General features: G+C 43.3%; 1 protein-coding gene across 2 annotated transcripts in view; it reads left to right on the top strand.

Moving 5' to 3' along the window:
- The window catches only part of LOC119405450 (5-oxoprolinase), a 98,446-nt gene that overhangs the window by 41,629 nt on the left and 38,912 nt on the right, over positions 1–17,905 (top strand). The window contains exons 17-21 of one of the 2 annotated variants that reach the window (XM_037672289.2): positions 16–36; positions 3,232–3,344; positions 4,805–4,868; positions 7,794–7,894; positions 16,482–16,518. In XM_037672289.2, the coding sequence (XP_037528217.1) occupies positions 16–36; positions 3,232–3,344; positions 4,805–4,868; positions 7,794–7,894; positions 16,482–16,518 (336 nt within the window). The remainder of the gene's footprint in view (positions 1–15; positions 37–3,231; positions 3,345–4,804; positions 4,869–7,793; positions 7,895–16,481; positions 16,519–17,905) is intronic. The other variant, XM_037672296.2, reaches the window with a different exon arrangement.

The raw sequence follows: 17,905 nt of genomic DNA on the forward strand, positions 1-17,905 counted from the left end.
ATCTTATTTTTGCAGATGACAGAGTGTCAGGACATTGTAAGTAGTAAACTGTGCATTTGTGTGAAGATAAAGGATTATTAACATTTAAATGGGCTCTGTAACACTGTTTATAAAAGGTGTCATGTGCATCTAAAGGACATCTCCTTTATAAAGCTTTTCTAATAAAGTATTTTTAGGTGTGCTAGTATGAACAAGGTTGTCAGTAATCAAACAGCCACCGCTTTCATAGTCTGGGCTTTCCTCCATTTTTTGTCGTTCCACCTACACCCAGAAGTCATGCCACTGTGGCCATATTGAATTATATGTCCTCCAATCTCCATCAGTCATTGCACTGCACTTTAGTATCTCCATTGCTCTGAGATTGGCACAGCCCTATATCATGCCACACGATGCTGGAGGCCAAGAAAAGGAAATTGATAACCACCCATTCGTAGCACAAAGCCACAAGGAAATCTATGCAGATTTCCGAGAAAGAAAATCTCCCTAGTAGTCGAAAAATTCGTCTTGGTCCGGGGGATTCTGCAGAACCGATTCGCAATATACTCTGTCTGTGTGCTTTGAGTTGTCGATTAATCCGCCCTCACGATGCCATTTGCTAGCTTCCTCGTTAGCTCACTTGGTAGAGCGACTGCCCCTGAAAGGTGTTGGTCCCGATTTCGATCCCCGGACCAGGAGGAATTTTCTGGCTACTAAGATTTTCTTTCTGAGAAATCCATACCTTATGGCTTCATGCTACAAATGGGTGCTTGTCAATTTCTCTTTCTTAAAGGAGCCTTGCAACACTTTTTCAGCATGGTCAGAAAATGCTGCTGATCGGTAGTCGAGGCTCCTGAGAACATGCGATCCAGACATTAGAGTGCAGTGCGGGGCCTGAAATTTACAATGAATTCTCAGTCAGCTAGAAATCGCTCCCTCTTCTCTCTACAAATGATGCTATATATCCAAATTACTGCACCATATACCCAAAGTCCACGGCCGTTGGCTGATTTGAGCATCGTGAGCTGCATAGTTACCGTAGCCGCCACGTGCCCGCGTGCGCGATCACACTGAAAGTAAGTTGTGCATTCGAAGAAAAAATGAAAAGAAAGTGCTCAAGGTCATGACACACTCTGACAAAGGGACGCATAATCTTTCCCCCGTGTCATCCCCCTCCCTGCGTAGCTTTCAGCGCGCTCGCTGGTGCAAAAGGAGAGAGAAAGCACTTAAAGTGTGTGGTAAATCCTTGTAACCCCGCTAGTACTTGACGGATTCTAAAACATTTTTGCGGCAGTCAATTTGTGAGGCGATAAGCTCTTTTAATGAAGCCATTAGACGATTACTTGAAAAAGTGTTGCAGGGCCCCTCTTCTGCCACCTTGTGGGATCTCACAGAACCGATTCGCAATGTTGGAGGTCATGGTATCATTGCAGTGGTATCGTTCTCTGCCACCACACTAAATCCACTAAATGTCCATTGGGCTTATAAGTGTGTAGAGGTACTCATAAGAAGTGGCAGGAAATATTAGTACTGTAGGCATTTATATAAACAAAACTGTGGACTCTCACTTGTGGAGGTAGGAACGATATATATAGCAGAAGTTCATTAAAATGTCCCAGTTTGCTATGTTTTCCTGGATATTGTGGTCTGAAAAGCCTGTCCCATTTAACTTCTTTTGAGTCATGTCTATTAGCTTTCAGTTTATTAAGTTTCTTTTCCTGGTTGGTGCATCCAAAAACAGCAGTGGTGCACCATAGTGGAGGCACTGTAATTTTGTAGCACTTCTGTTGACTGCCACATGTTGCAGCTAAAAACAGTCTACTTTGTAAAACCTGCTATGTGACAGAGGAGGATTGCCATCCGCATGTCCAGGTTGTTGCTGGTGCTGATCTCTACATGGCTCACTTAGGCAAAAGCCGAGAGAAGTAGGCAGACATAGACGGTTGCCCCACATCCATCTTCACGTACACTGCCTCATGATCTTCAATACCTTGCATAGTTACTTCAATATACGAACCTGTCACAAAAGTTAAAAAGGGCTGTGATTACTTGAAAACAGTTTGTTATTATCAGATGTTGAACCTAAGTGCCAGATGGAAATTACAACCTTTCTTTTGTGTAATTTATGGCTGAAACTGCTTCAGACAAAGTATTTAATGTTTAATCTAATCACCAGGCCAATCTAATCACTTTGCTGAGCAAGAAACCAATAGTTTGTTAGCTTTCCATTCGACATCAATAAGAAACATCATGTTGATAAAGAATAGAGCACTATTAGTGTGCCTTTCTTTGTTTGGTGTGTTACACAAGGCTATGTGCCAGCAAAATGCATATATTAAAGTACAACAATCTGCGTATGGGTCTTGTACATACCTTAACTTTCAATGTTACCCTAATTTCTGTGCTTCTCTTTCTTAACTATGAACAACCACTAGCGCTGACTCCCAGCATATGTAGTATCATCAACATTTATTTGATTTTCTAATTTCGCTTATGTGCACATGGCTTTCAATATAATGTAGAACCTGTATTTATGTGTTCAGTAAGCCTGAAGCTATTGATTATTCTGTACCGCTTGGCCATTCAAGTTATCCGCTGTTTATGCAGAATGTATTTCGGTAAACTTTTTACAATTGTTAAAGGGTAATTGAAGTAGATAATAAAAATGTTATATGACAGCAGAAAGAATGTTCAGCGTAAGACATTTATCTTCTGTGTTCTAATTTTTAAAATTTTATGTAAAGTGGCTTCTTAAATTTTTTGGGGAAAATTGTGCCTCTGCTTTAGAAATATAGATAAATAGCTATCACATGGTAGGTGCTGTGACACTTTTTGAACTAGAGCCGTGAATAGGTGAAGTGTCTTAAGTTATAGATGAGAAACATACAATAAGTGTGTTGCTAGGGTGGTTTGAAAAAATTCTAATAAGCCTATGCAATAAAACCTTCATGCCTTAGGTAAAAGTACCTTTTAATTTCTTTACAGTGGCTTAATGTCAGATGGATCACTGGAGTGAAACATTCAATAGTTGAGGTAGAAGAGGACCGTATTTTCATGAGTAGCTCTTGAAAAGCTAATAGAAATTCCAGGAAAATTTGTGGATGAGACTCTCTCCTAAACCGCTTCTCATAGCAGTTAATATGGTCTAGCTTACTGGCCACACCATTTATTTCATTATTTGCTTGTCACAGATTATGATAGTATTACTATAACCTTATTGTGCAGAACTCATGTAGACAACTTTGTAAATTTCAGACTGTGCAGTGCTACTTTGAAGACAGCTACCATCAAACTCCTGTGTACCTGTTGAAAAATCTCCTGGCAGGCAATGTCATTAATGGTCCTGCTATCATCATTGAAGATAACTGGTATGAATTTTCATGCAATAAACATTGTGCAAGATGTTGGTTAATAAGTCACACTTTTATGCTAAGCAACTCTTGCCTGGATTGCATGATGTCATTAAATAATATATATGATTTATATTGTTGAGCTAGTTGGTTCATTATAGTGGCAATGGCGCGAGAGAACATAAACGACACAAAAAGAGGGAGGGATACGATGACAAAGCCCTTTGAGAAACCCCTTGTCATCACCTCTGCCTCTCTTTTCTTTCCCTCGTGTCTGCTGGCACTGTTTTCAGCATTCTTAAGCAGTCATATCACTCGAATACATAACACATCAGTTAACGCAGCGTCTGGCAGACGCCGTCTCACCGCTAATTAAGGAAAGACTTCTAAATTGGTCAAGGGTGGCGCAGCTCTCCAAAGTGGACTTGGGGAGCCAGTTGGCGACCCTTGACCAGGCTCGGCGAGTCGCAATTGCCGGTGGGGCCCTGGATGAGGGGCTCCACCCACAGTAACCGGGAGCCTTATGTTTATTAAAGTTGTTTCTCTCACATTACATAGTGAAAGTGTTGTTAAGGTAAAAAAAAAATGTTGCTTCATGTCCTACATTACTACCACAAAAGGACATGTGTGGTTTTCTATGACTAAATTTAGACAAGGCATATTTTAATTGTTTGTTATTTTAATTATTTTGGCAAATATCGGGTAATGGACATTTTTAACCTGCATTGAATTTCATCTGTACTGAAAGTATTTCTAATTACTTGGAATGTTATAATGTTCTACTGGTCACCTTTTCAACATTGTTTTTAATAGCTTTGGTAATAGCTAGCACCTCGTTAATTTGAATTCCATGAGGAGCGGCAACCTATTCAAATCAAACAAACCTCAAACCCTAGAATATAGCACTCAAGGACCTGAGCTGCATTTCTGGATGAGTACAGCCTCCGAATACTTCCCTCATTGGAGGTGGATGATCTACCACTCCACCACTGCTGTTTTCTACCACGGAGCTGTCCCGGGCAGTAGGCAACTGCATCGGAGGGGAAAGGCACAAGCACTTAGGGAGGCGCACTCACGAGAACGCAGCAGTGTTGTAGTGTTAGAGTGTCCGCCTTCATTGTGGAGGGTACTGGGTTGACTTCCCAGTGCTGCTGGGCACCCAACAGTTTTTATAATGGGGAGAAAGGTACCCAACCTGGCTTGTTCAATAGTGTGGGTATTCTTCTTTTTCTTTCATTTCTACCTTTCAGTTGGTATGTGCAAAAAATTTTGTTTGAAATTACTGTTGGGCAGTTTTGACAGTTCAAATTCGCGGGAGTTTTTTCTTGTTCTAATACATAGAACTTTGCCAGGACCAGCCATGCAGTTTCATTTATCTGCAAATTCGAATTAAGAGATTTCAAATGATCGGGGTTCTACTGTATTTTCATCAGTATGGTCACAACAGGAGGATGCTGGGGATTTTCTTTTTTTTGCAGCACAATTGTTGTGGAGCCCGCATGCTGTGCTCAAATTCTGAAACATGGAGACATAAGCATAGAGGTAATCATGTTTTCTGATACTGGTTCTTTCCATTAAGATGAAGAAACTAATAGTTTAGAAGGAAAATAGAAAAATTGGTGTAGGAAAACCCAACTTAACTGGTTTGTAACATGTTTGACGGTTGTCATTGGTTGAGCTATTTTACTCCTGCTTTTGGCATGTGTAACATTTGTGTAAAAGACATAGACAAAAGGAATGAATGTACACACACTGCACAGCTTCTGTCTGTGTATTTATTGTGCACTGTTACACATACCAGTGGCACACCAACACACCCAAGTAGCAACCTTATTATTTATTTGAACAATGCCAAAGCACACTCACACACACATGCATGCATGCACCAGAATTTGCTTGCAGGATGCAGATTTCCTAGAGAGGTGTGTGCGCATATGCAGCAGGCTGACCAGATGCATTGATTGATGTGCATTGATGTGCATGGCTGCCCGCTCTTGTAACTTTATTTTACATGTACTATGAAGCACTGAAGTTTTTCTTCAAGTACTGACAGGCCATGCAAGTACTTACTTTATAGACATTTGAGGCAACCACAATAAAAACATTTTCGTTATCATTAAAACTTTAAAGAAAACTGAGATTTTAAAAGAAAATGTGAAAAAATAATTAAAAGACACTCAGTGGTAGGAACCTTCAGAAATGACATATGGAGCTTTAGTGGCTTGAGAAATGCTTGTTATTGATCATCACCTTTTGTGTCCGATTATATTATATTGCGAGGCATTGTTTTTCTTCAGTAGTTCTTGATTTACTGTTCTCCTTAAAGTGCCTATCAACTCTATTGGTAGCGTTTTGGCGTTCTGTCAAACACTGACTTCGTTTTTTTTTTTTTTTTTACGAAGTCATTCACTGTGCAATTTAAAGACCAAATTTCTATATTTGTTCAGGTTTCAATAGCTTTGGCACATACATTATTATTCTCAAGGAGAAACTTTGGCAGTAGGGGTTATTGGAGTTGACCTCCAGCGTATGTCATACTTTGCAAATCAGATAGTTCAGAATTTACACTTCACAGGTTTGGCTGAAAAGTTTTTAAATGAGACCAGTGATCAAGACTCAGCAAGGTAATCCATGTACCCAATTTTCCACCAGTGTCCCAACAAAAGCCCAACAATTATTAATTTTCCACCAGGCTACTATAAAAATGGCCAAAGATTGGCACAGGCTCAGAAGTGAGCATTGTTTTGTATTTTTTTTTGTTTTAACAGTGTGCAGTTTCATTATTTCCCATGGTGAGTTGCTTTTACTGATTAGTACTTCAGTAGCTTATGTAGAACATATTATGAAAGTGGCCTCCTAATGTGTGGTGTATTGATGTTTTAACTGAAACAGTAGCATGCAGTTGATTTTCGCTGAGTTAAGTGCACAGTAGCAGATGTGGCTTCTTGTGTGCCGAAAGTCTTAAAAAGAAAGAAAAAATCTGTAAAAGGAGAAACTAACTTGCTGCTACCAGGTGAACGTTTTCCATGTTTACAGAGAAACTGCTTTGCCTCATGACATGGGCACAACCTTCTATAACATCAACAGCAGCGCATTTGCCATGAAATTCTTTAGCTTGAGAAACACATAAATATATATTCAAATGGAGTACACAGGGGAGGGGAAATTATCAAAACCTCTAGCGGCACATGCGTCCAGCGGCACAAAATTGTTTAGTCAAAAGAGATTTGTTACGGAGATAGCCACACTCCTTGTCTGTTAGATTAATCGAGGGCACACTAACACATGTTGCATCTTTACATTTCATCACGAAAGCTTCGAACACTTCGCTTGCAGTCTCACCTTTGTATGTGCACACAACCCGGGTCACTTCAAAACGTGGTACGCAGCCACGCTTTGCACAGTGGATGGCCAAGTTGCTGCCGCTTCTTGCCTTTAGGTTGTTGGTGTGTTCACGCCAGGCAACGGCCCATTTGCCCGATATAATAACTGCCACACGATGTCGTGATCTCGTACACCACCTCACACCTGCATGAGACATAGTTCGTCGAGTGCTTCTTTACACATTTGCTGGCTGCATTCTTCTCGTTAACCTTCTTGCAAAGGGAGTTTGTTGGGGGCTGAGAATACAACATGAACTTCCGCCCACCCAGCTTTTTTAGCTTGTTCTGTTATCAAGTAATTAGAACCACTAACAAAGCACATGAATTGTATATTTCAGTTTTTTTGATTAAAATGTAATTATTCTTTGTTTTTATGCTTTTTAAGTGCTTTTCTTAAAACATTGCACTAAAATTTTTAAAAAGTTTCAAGAATTTATGTATGGATTGTTTGCATTTAATACATCAGGGATTGAGCTGCAGTTTAATGCACCATAATGTGTGTCATGTTACGGCTAATGTATGTTTAAGCAATTTGATAAGATGTAAAAGCTTTGAAACTAAGCGTATTTCCTTGTGTAAGGGAAGAGTTGAGGTGTATCAAAACTAGCCGTCGTGGTGCCTGAGTAGTTGCGACACTCAGCTGCTATACCAAAAGACGCGGGTTCAATCCCAGCCACAGTGGTTGCATTTTGATGGAGGTGCAAGGCTAGAGGCCCTTGTACTATGCGATTTCAGTGCAAAGACCCCCAGGTGGTTGAAATTATCTGGAGTGCTCCTCTACAACCTCTCATAGCCTGAGTCACTTTGGGACCCTACAAACCAACCTAAGGTCTATGAGAAGTATGATTTATTAATATTTACAGTAATATTTTTCATACGTATTCATAAGGCATAAGAACATCATTCATAAGGTTTTATGCTTCGCTACCACTTTACTTTTCTGCTGTATTGTATTTCTGCTATAAAGGATCCATGCCTCATGTATTTTGCAGCTTACTCCAGAATTAGCATAATTTTAAGTGGTGCTTTCTTAAGATGTGATGCAGTTTTAAGAATCAGAACTGATATTTTGTGAATTCTGCAGGTTAGCAAGTCCAAAGAAGAAAAAATAGGACTGGAGTTGGATGCTGTTCGGCTTTCTCTTTTCTCTCATCGCTTCATGAGCATTGCTGAGCAGATGGGAAAGTGAGTAAACTTTACGTATTGTGTTCTTTCTGGTTTGAGTAATCAGTTGGGTGGCAAGGCCTCATGGTTTTAAAATGAAATTAAAACTGTAGTACAAATATTACTAAAATATGTGAAGCTGGGAGCTGTCAACAAGCTTGATGAAGAGGCTTCTTTAGCCCTTTTGGTGCTTTAAATTCAGCACAGTGAGAATGCTGTATGTGTGATGGTGGCTCAGTGGCTATGCCATTCCACTTATAACCATGAAGTCACGTGCTTTATGCCCTGACTGTAATGGCAGCTGCATCCTGATAAAGTGTAATGCAAAAATGCTTTTGTACTGTGCATTGGGTGCACATAACTTTTTATTTACTGGGCAATAGGAAATTTGTCAATTTTAGTTTTTACATGCTTCCAAACAGTGACTTCACAATTATTCCTCAAGCAGTTTCATACATTGTGGGAACCAAAGACAGCATTTTTCCTATCTGGCAAATTTGTCAATATTTGCCACATTACAGAGCTCTGAAAAATAAATTTTCACAGATGTAGTTCCCACCAGTGGCGTAAATCCACAAAAATCACAAGGGGGGTCACCCATATTCCCATGGCAGCCATTTTGCATCTATAAATATATGTTTTGTCTTTAATTATATAAGAATTAAAGTCGTGGTTTGAAATAAACTTTAAAAAAAAACCCGAGTGTATGGGCCTCGGCATAAACCAGGGAGCTTTATCTTACAGCACTAAGCAGCTAATAGTAGATGCGTACATTGGTGAAGTTAGTTTCTAAGTGCAACTCGAGAGGCTCTAACATATTTCCATAGTTGTATGTAACACGTTACAAGTGATCGTTCACTTGTAATCAATTACATTTTCTTGTAACTTTGCAATATAATCGATTACTGTTTCAAAACTGTAACATTCTGGGTAATTCAAGTACATTTTCTTGTAATTGATTACCGGTAATCAATTACTTTGTTTTTCTAAAATCAGGTTGTAACCAGTCTTCTACAGCAGTTTTTGTCCCGAAAAATACGCGACCGCTCTGTAGGGAGCCCCCTTCCTGTCTGATGGGGTTCCCTGCAGGGTCTATTTTTTCACCTTTGCCTTGGCCTTACCTGCAACGCCTTACCCGAGCGCCAACAGCAGCAAAGCACGACGCTTCATAGAGGGAATGGACACTAGCATCGAAGCACTGCGCAACTATACGAGCTGGTGCGCAAGGTGTTCCTACGTTACAATGCCGCCCTTCTCTCCATTGCATGCATTGAGGGAGTGTTTAGTGTAGCAGCTGACCTCTTAACGAGGAAACAGGGAAGAATCAGCGACAACAACTTCGAAAAACAACTCCTGTTGAAAGTTAACGTGTCACACTGTATCACAGAAGCCACAGTAAGCCTCCCAGCCTTCACGCAAGCCTCCAGCCTTCTCTCTACCATGCAAGCCAGAGTAGTTCGTTGTAGTTTGAGCAAACGAATGTTATTGTGTTACGGCAATAAAATTTTGAAGAAAAGTAATGCAAAAGTAATCTGTTACACTTCTGCAATTGCTCAGTGACTTTTCTGGTGCTGTAATTGACCACTGTAATCACTTACAATTTAGAGGAAGTAATTGTAATTGCAATCGGTTACTTATTTGCTGTAAGGTGTACAAGTCTGCATATTTCAAATTAATATGTCATGTGCATTAAGCCATCAAATGAATATACTAGCGCTTTTTTGTTAGAACACATAAAGGTACAGCTTTTCCTTCACTTACACCCCTTCCGCATCGTGTAGACTTGTTAGAAATAGCCTCCCACGATTTACCCCTGGAGACTTCCTTGTAAAGCTTGTTTATGTTACCTGGTGATTAAAAAAAATAACAACATAATATTAGTCCAGCAATCGGATTCATACTTCACCGTCAGTGACTTCCACCAAACCGTCGGCATAAACTAATAATGGCAGATGATGGAGGAGTATTTATTTGATCACATGTTAAAGCCAAGCGTAAGAAACATTTGCAGCACATCAGGAGTAACCCGTAACATATCGTAAAGCTCGTGTTCTACAATGCCTTTTGAAACAAAAAGCAGTTGCTTTCACTTTTGTACTTCATTTCTGCTCTTTGGAAGGGCTTTTTGGAAGGGGAGGGGGGACACTTGCAATGGGTGTCCCACCCAGCCTGAACACGGGGGGGGGGGGGGGTCAGGAACATCCTGACCTCCCCATGATTTATGCCACTGGTTTCCACAGTTAACCTTTCTTCAGTATTGTTCTAACAGTCTATGCACAACATATTGTATTCACTTTTCCCACTTGTGGCGTGTCTTCACTTAGACAAGAGTGCATGTCTGACTTCTGCAGGTGGCTCAAACCTTTGTACGTGTTGTGTTCTCATAGCAATGTTTGCGTTGAGGTCATAGACAGCACGAAAGTCACTTCGCTCGCTGCAGTGGCTTCGTTTCCTTGCACCAACGTTTTGTTGAGTTATGCCAGGTCGCATGCTAAAGGAGTGAGCTGCTAGCCTTACTTCATATAACATTCCAATTTGTTGCTATCTCATTCATTGCTTCGCCCTTCTGGTGAAACTGGGACTTTTCAGCCACAGTGCTTTCAGATGCAATCGCAAATTATTCATTTTGCTCCCACATTTTGGTGCGCTTGTTTAAAAGTTCATATAGAAATTCCGTACAACATTTTGTATAATAATTGTAGGGGTTTTATCTCCCAAAACCACGATATGATTATTAGAGATGCCTTAGTGGAGAGCTCTGAAAATTTTGACAACCTGGGGTTCTTTAACATGCACCTAAATCTAAGCACACAGGCCTCTAGCGCTTTGCCTCCATCAAAATGCGGCCGCTGCGGCCGGGATTCGATCCCGTGAGTCATCTTCGAGTCATCAGTCGAGCACCATAACCACTAGACCACCGCAGCGTGTGTAAAAACATTTAGAAAAATTACTTTTGTTTTTCTTCCATTTGAAATACCATTTGTAGAGAAGCATTGGAACGCTCTAATGGGTCGTCCTCTCAAGCGCCGCCTATGTCACCGACGTCCCGCGCCGCAACATCTACCCGCCGGTCACCGTCTCCACGACGTCGCTCACTGTCGCCCATGCGGCCACGTCCGGTCTCACGTGACCAGGAAAACTAGTCGTCGCAGTCCACGAGGCAAGGGCTGCGACGCTATCGAACTGCGAAAGCCCTCAGCGAAGCCCATCGAACGTGATAGACGTGTTTGTGGACGGTGTTCGCGCATCTGCCCTTATCGACACTGGAGCCGCCGTATCCGTCATGGACGCCAAACTTAGCCGATTACTGCGAAAAGTGACGACGCCACTTTCCGGTCTCTCCCTCCGTACAGCCAGCGCCCAAAGTATTCACCCTACAGCGGTGTGCACCGCCCGCGTCATTATTCAGGGTGCTCTGTACGCCGTCGAATTGATCATAATTCCAGCCTGCTCTCACGACGTCATCCTAGGATGGGATTTTCTCTCCCTCCACGACGCCGTCATTCATTGCGCACCAGCCGAAATAGAGCTCTCACCGTTCCCTGATTGGACGCCGGCAGACAATCCATCGGCTGCGGGCAAGGTACATGTCAAAGACGACACCAAGGTGCCTGCAAACTCGTCAACGGCGGTGTCAGTCTACTGCGCAAGTCTTTCCGACACCGTTGCACTCCTCTCGCCATCTGACCGTGTTTGCACGAGGAAAGGCTTGCTGGTGCCTTTCGCGACCGTGCAAGTCACTCAGGGCAGCACCTCTATTTTTGTTATCAATCCATTCCCGTACAGTGTCACGTTGGTGCAAGGGGAATGTCTCGGTAGCGTGGAACCCCTCGAAGACGCACAAGTTATGGACGAACCAGATGAAATGCACTGCCACAGTTCCAGTACGCTCGGTGCTGTTTCCACGTCTGGTTCATCACCCGCTGATGTATTTGGTTCCTCCATTGCTGACAACCTTACGCCAGTCCAGCGTTCCCAGCTTCTGGGCCTGTTGGAAGAATTTCACTCTTCTTTCGATGTCGCTCAAACTTCTCTCGGCCGCACGTCCGCCGTTACGCATCGCATCGACACTGGCACCCAGCCGCCACTGCGGCAACGTCCATATCGCGTATCTCCCACAGAACGCCGTGTAATCAACGAGCAAGTCGACGAGATGCTTCGCCGCGATGTTATTCGACCCTCCAACAGCCCCTGGGCGTCTCCTGTCGTTCTTGTGGCGAAGAAGGACGGTTCTGTGCGGTTCTGTGTGGACTACCGACGACTTAACAAGATCACTCGCAAGGACGTGTATCCACTACCGCGAATAGACGACGCAATTGACAGCCTGCAAGGCGCAGAATTCTTTTCATCTCTCGATTTGCGCTCAGGGTACTGGCAAGTACCCATGGCTGATGACGCTCGACCGAAGACCGCCTTTGTCACGCCCGACGGCTTGTACGAATTCAACGTCATGCCGTTTGGGCTGTGTAATGCGCCCGCCACCTTTGAGCGCATGATGGATGCCGTTCTGCGCAACCTGAAATGGCACACATGCTTATGCTACCTCGACGACGTCGTCGTTTTCGCTCCGGACTTCTCCACGCATCTTCAACGCCTGCGGCATGTTTTGACGCGTTTGAGCGAGGCCGGTCTGCAAGTGAATCTAAAGAAGTGCCGATTTGCAGCACGGCAGCTGACAATACTCGATTACGTCGTGTCCAAGGACGGTATTCTCCCCGATCCAGCCAAGCTTCGGGCCGTGACCGAGTTCCCCAAACCTACGTCCGTCAAGGAACTGCGCAGTTTCGTAGGACTGTGTTCCTACTTTCGGCGCTTAATTCGAAACTTCGCGACTATCATATCGCCGCTGACGAAGCTCCTCGGAAGTAATGGGCCGCTCAATTCGTGGTCGTCAGAGTGCGACGAAGCTTTCGCAAAGCTCCGTCGTTTGTTGACGTCGCCTCCCATACTACGCCACTACGACCCTACGGCCCCTACAGAGGTACACACGGATGCCAGCGGTGTTGGCCTTGGCGCTGTCCTTGCGCAGCGCAAGCCAGGGTTCCCTGAATATGTCGTGGCATATGCAAGTCGTACGCTTACCAAAGCCGAGACTAATTACACCGTCACCGAAAAGGAATGCCTGGCGATTATCTGGGCCCTTACGAAGTTCCGACCTTATTTGTATGGTCGCCCATTTGATGTCATCACCGACCACCATGCACTATGCTGGCTGTCATCATTGAAGGATCCATCAGGCCGCCTCGCCCGCTGGGCACTTCGCCTACAGGACTACGACATCCGCGTGCTGTACCGCAACGGACGCCAGCATGCTGACGCCGACGCACTCTCGCGCTCCCTCTTGCCTGACGACAATACCCACGGCTCAATGTCTCACAATGCCGTTTCTTCCATCGACATTCACACCATCGCTACCGAACAGCGCAAGGATCAGTGGATCGCTTCACTGATAGACTTGCTCACTGATCCATCGGCAACACCATCCACTCGCGCGTTGCGTCGTCAAGCCCATCATTTCGCCATTCGCGACGACCTCCTTCACCGACGCAGTTATAACGCCGACGGCCGCCAGTGGCTACTAGTAATACCCCGCAGTCTCCGTTCTGACATATGCGAATCGTTCCACGCTGATCCGCAGTGTGCGCACTCTGGGGTATCGAAAACATACCACCGCATTCGCCAACGGTACTTTTGGCGAGGGATGTACCGCTACGTGCAGAAGTTCGTTCGCTCCTGCATCGATTGTCAGCGCCGCAAAGCTTCAACGCACCAGTCACCAGCAGGTCTACAACCTTTACCTTGCCCTGACCGGCCGTTTGGGCGCGTTGGCATCGATTTGTATGGGCCACTTCCTCTGACGTCGGCTGGTAACCGCTGGGCCATCGTCGCTGTAGACCACCTTACGCGATACGCCGAAACTGCCGCCCTCCCCGCGGCTACAGCGCGCGATGTAGCCTCCTTACTGCTCCACCGGTTCATGCTGCGCCACGGTCCACCCCAGGAGCTGCTCAGCGATCGAGGCCGTGTCTTCCTGTCGGAAGTCGTCGAAGCCATCCTCAAAGAGTGCAACGTTGTTCACCGCAAAACTACTGCTTACCACCCGCAGACGAATGGCCTCACCGAACACTTTAACCGCACGCTCGGCGACATGCTATCGATGTACGTCGCCGCCGATCACACAAATTGGGATTCGATTCTGCCTTTCGTCACCTACGCCTACAATACCGCCCCTCAAAGCACCACTGGTTTCTCACCCTTTTTCTTATTGTACGGCAGGCACCCGTCGCACACAATCGACACCATCCTTCCATACACGCTGGATCGATCGGAGTGTGCGCCTATTTCTGCCACAGCCAGACTTGCTGAGGAGTGTCGCGAGCTAGCCAGGACCTTTACTACGCAGGACCAAGAGCGGCAGAAGAGCATTCGCAGTGCCACCAACACTTCTGCACCCACGTTCCTCCCTGGAGCGCTCGTATGGCTCTCGGTTCCTACCACTGCAACTGGCCTCTCTTCCAAACTACTACCAAAATACGAAGGCCCCTACCGTGTCGTCGAACGCACATCCCCGGTCAACTACCTGATTGAACTTATTGAACCATCTTCCGACATGCGCCGTCGAGGGCGCGACATTGTCAACGTGGAGCGCCTCAAGCCCTACCATGACCCGGTCATAGTGACCAGCTGTTAGGTCGCCAGGCGGCTCCCTTTTCGTACCCGGGGTAATTGTAGAGAAGCATTGGAACGCTCTAATGGGTCGTCCTCTCAAGCGCCTCCTAGTGGGTCACCCTCTTCGCCTATCCTCGGAGAGCACGCCCCTCGTGCTCGTGCTCGTGAGAGTCTGCGAGTCTGCGCTCTGTCATTGTGCATCGTCGCCGTCAATCTCACCGTCAATAAACGTCTTAACACATTGAATAACCTAATTCACTGAGGTGTACCAGTATATTTTAAGTGAATATCTTTAAAATAGGACAAAACCTCTTGGCACTCTTGGGCCATCACTGGCTCTTGTGCCGCTAATCACCATATATTAACATCATCGTAATCATGACAAAATGTAAAGCCACAGAAAATGAGCACATTTCTGGAAGAAAGAAAAGAGTTTAAAACCCCGAGGTGTTCAAAATTATTCATGAGCCATCTATTACGGCATCTTTCACAGCCCCTGCTTTGGTTATGGACATTAAACCTCATCAGTCAATACTAACTGACCCTTCAATTCCTTCAGACACCTATACACATAGGTGTCCACAAATCAGCTGTGATTTGTGCCTTTCATATCTAGTTTGGTGTTTTGTTTTTTAATGTTTTGGTCTGAGCGATAGATTGGTTTACATGTATAATGAGGCGATTAAAAATGAAAGAAGATAATTTTGTGCAAATAGTTTACATTTGACTCAAACATGAACAAATTAAGTGTTCATATAACAGGTACACTCAACGTCCAGTTATTCAACCTGGACGGGACCAATGAAATTTGTGAATTTATGCAGTGGGTTCAATGAAAGGAAAATAACATACTGCCGACTCATTTGGCAGCATTTGTCTCAATTGTAACGGGTCCTCAAATCAAACTGGTGCCCTGATTTCATCAGTCTAAAGTAGAAAATTAATCTGAAAATGGCATTAGAGCACTTAAACTACATTGAAATCAAACATGCGCCTGCTTATTTTGCAAGAAAAACATGAAATGCTTCAGATTCTAGCAATAAGAAAAAGATGAAACCAGCAAACTTTTATTTTCACTGAATGAAACTTCACCTACTTATTGTCAGTCCTCATCACTCTTAGGCAGCATTTTTTTTTGCTATGAACATCTGTGATATGTGACAGTGTATTGAATGTCTCAAATTTATCAAATGATTTTTTAGCTTACCTCAGTGAGTTATCAATTCAACATTTTGGCCTAGAAGAATAGTAGTGCTCCTCGTAAAAATGTGGCAAACAGTGACCCTCATTAAGAAGTACACCAACTATTTCTGCAGTAAAATTAAGAAGGGCAATTTTTCTTCATGGGATTTAGAAAAACAAGCATTTTGATCCATATTTAGTGTCTCTTTCTTGTCCTTGTCTTTTGTGCACACTAAAAATTTTAAATATGGATATATACCAACTTGCCCAGTTATCAGTCTTACTGCAAAGCATTTTGAACTTCACACTCAAGACCTCAAAATCTGGTAGTAACTGGTGCTTCAATGCATGGCTTTATGGCATAAAATACAAACTAGATTGATACACATCGTGCTGAAATGTGGAAGCTTGGTTTATCTACTCCAAATTAAGGGCCAAGAGATAAGGCTGTGCTGCATATGAATGTGGTTTGGCTTAAAGTTTTTTTTACACCAATATTTGTCATATTTTATTTGTATGTGTGTAGTAAAGGAAATATAGCAAAGATTTCTTTTATTGTTAGCGTCTTAAGCATTGCACTTGATCATATAATAATTCAGTAACAAGTATTGTGGGTGGCTAGCATGGCACTCATGGTGTTTCCTCAAATCAGTTTTTCTTAAATAAAATGAGCTTTTCTTCAAGGTACTCATATGTGAGATGCTAAACTTATTGTTGAATGTTTCAGTTAGGTCTCTTATAACTTGCTTCATTGCAGGATTCTTCAAAGAACATCAATATCTACAAACATAAAGGTAAATTCCATTTTTTATTGGCATAGAACATAAGCTAAAGGAATATGCCAGCCATAAATAAAACCAATACCTTGAAGAGCTTTCTGTAGTATTTGACCAATGTCGAATAAAGGTTTATGTAGTTGTAGAATTTAAGTGTGGCCTCTGTAAAAACCACATTTATTTGGAAAGTCTTTAGGATGCATTTTATTTGAAGAGATTGGAAACAAACTATGCGAGCATTTGAGGTACACTGTTGCTTCTGAGTGGTTATTGTTATTTTCTACTGTAATCTTATATAGTAGTTCATTTATGCTATTTTGCTTAGATAGCCTGTGCACTTAAATTTAGGAGCACGTTATAGAACCCTAAGTGGTGAAAACGGATGTGGAGTGCCCCATTATGGCACGCCTCATAATTATATTGTGGTTTTGGCACATGAAACCCCATTAATCAATTAATTATATTTTTTTAACTGTGCAATGTTATAACCAGGTCCTTTCTTTATAGCCAAAGGTAAACTGCACAATTAAATATTTTGGTAGCTGCCCGCTAGTGTGTCTAAACCGTTGTAGGCAAAATGCATGACAGTAGCCCTCGCGCAAATGAGGTAAAAATGAGCCAGGAGAAAAAAAGTAAGTCTTGGAACCAATTGAAGAAAGTTGACTGCATAAATCAAGAAATGAGAACTTAAGTGCTGGGACCTCTGTTACAGTATGACTGTTGCTGTGTGCATCAGTTGCAGACCATTATTTATTCACTTACCTCAAGTTGTTTAGACTTGAATTCAGCTTTAAACTATGGTAGTCAGTGATGCCAATTCTGTCACAATAGACTTGCTTTTGTATGACTGACTCACCTACTGGAAGGTGAGCAAGTTGACCCTTCTCACCCTCTCTTACCTGAAATCAAGCTCTGGCAACTGTGCCAGTTGCGTGTGCCAGTTGCACTGGCAACAGTCATGTCGCAGTACAGCCTCACTGTTTCACTAAGAAAGGTCCTGGCAGCTTGCATGTACAGTCACGCTCAATATGACTTGCAACACGGGAGCGCGTGGCCTCACAAGTTTAATGATTGCGCACGGCTTCAACTTGCTTCATTTCTGTAACTTAATATTATTTTCTTATTTGGGAACATCCCCTAGTGAGAGAACAGCGTTTAGTTGTAGAAATAAGGGCTAGTGGAAGGAATTCGAAATCTTTAAGCTGGTGAGGCCACACACTGCCGTGTTGCAAGTCATATTGAGCACGACTGTACATACTAGAACAAAGTCTGTACACAGTGCCTGAAAAAAATTGATATGTCAGTGTGCACACCGTCACTCATAAGATCTTAATGAAACTTCGTGTGGCTAATAGCCTCTTCAATAAACAGGCATAAAAATTGGATGAGACAGAACTAGTTGACT

Source organism: Rhipicephalus sanguineus, chromosome 1 (assembly GCF_013339695.2).
Source record: "Rhipicephalus sanguineus isolate Rsan-2018 chromosome 1, BIME_Rsan_1.4, whole genome shotgun sequence".
NCBI lineage: Eukaryota > Metazoa > Arthropoda > Arachnida > Ixodida > Ixodidae > Rhipicephalus > Rhipicephalus sanguineus.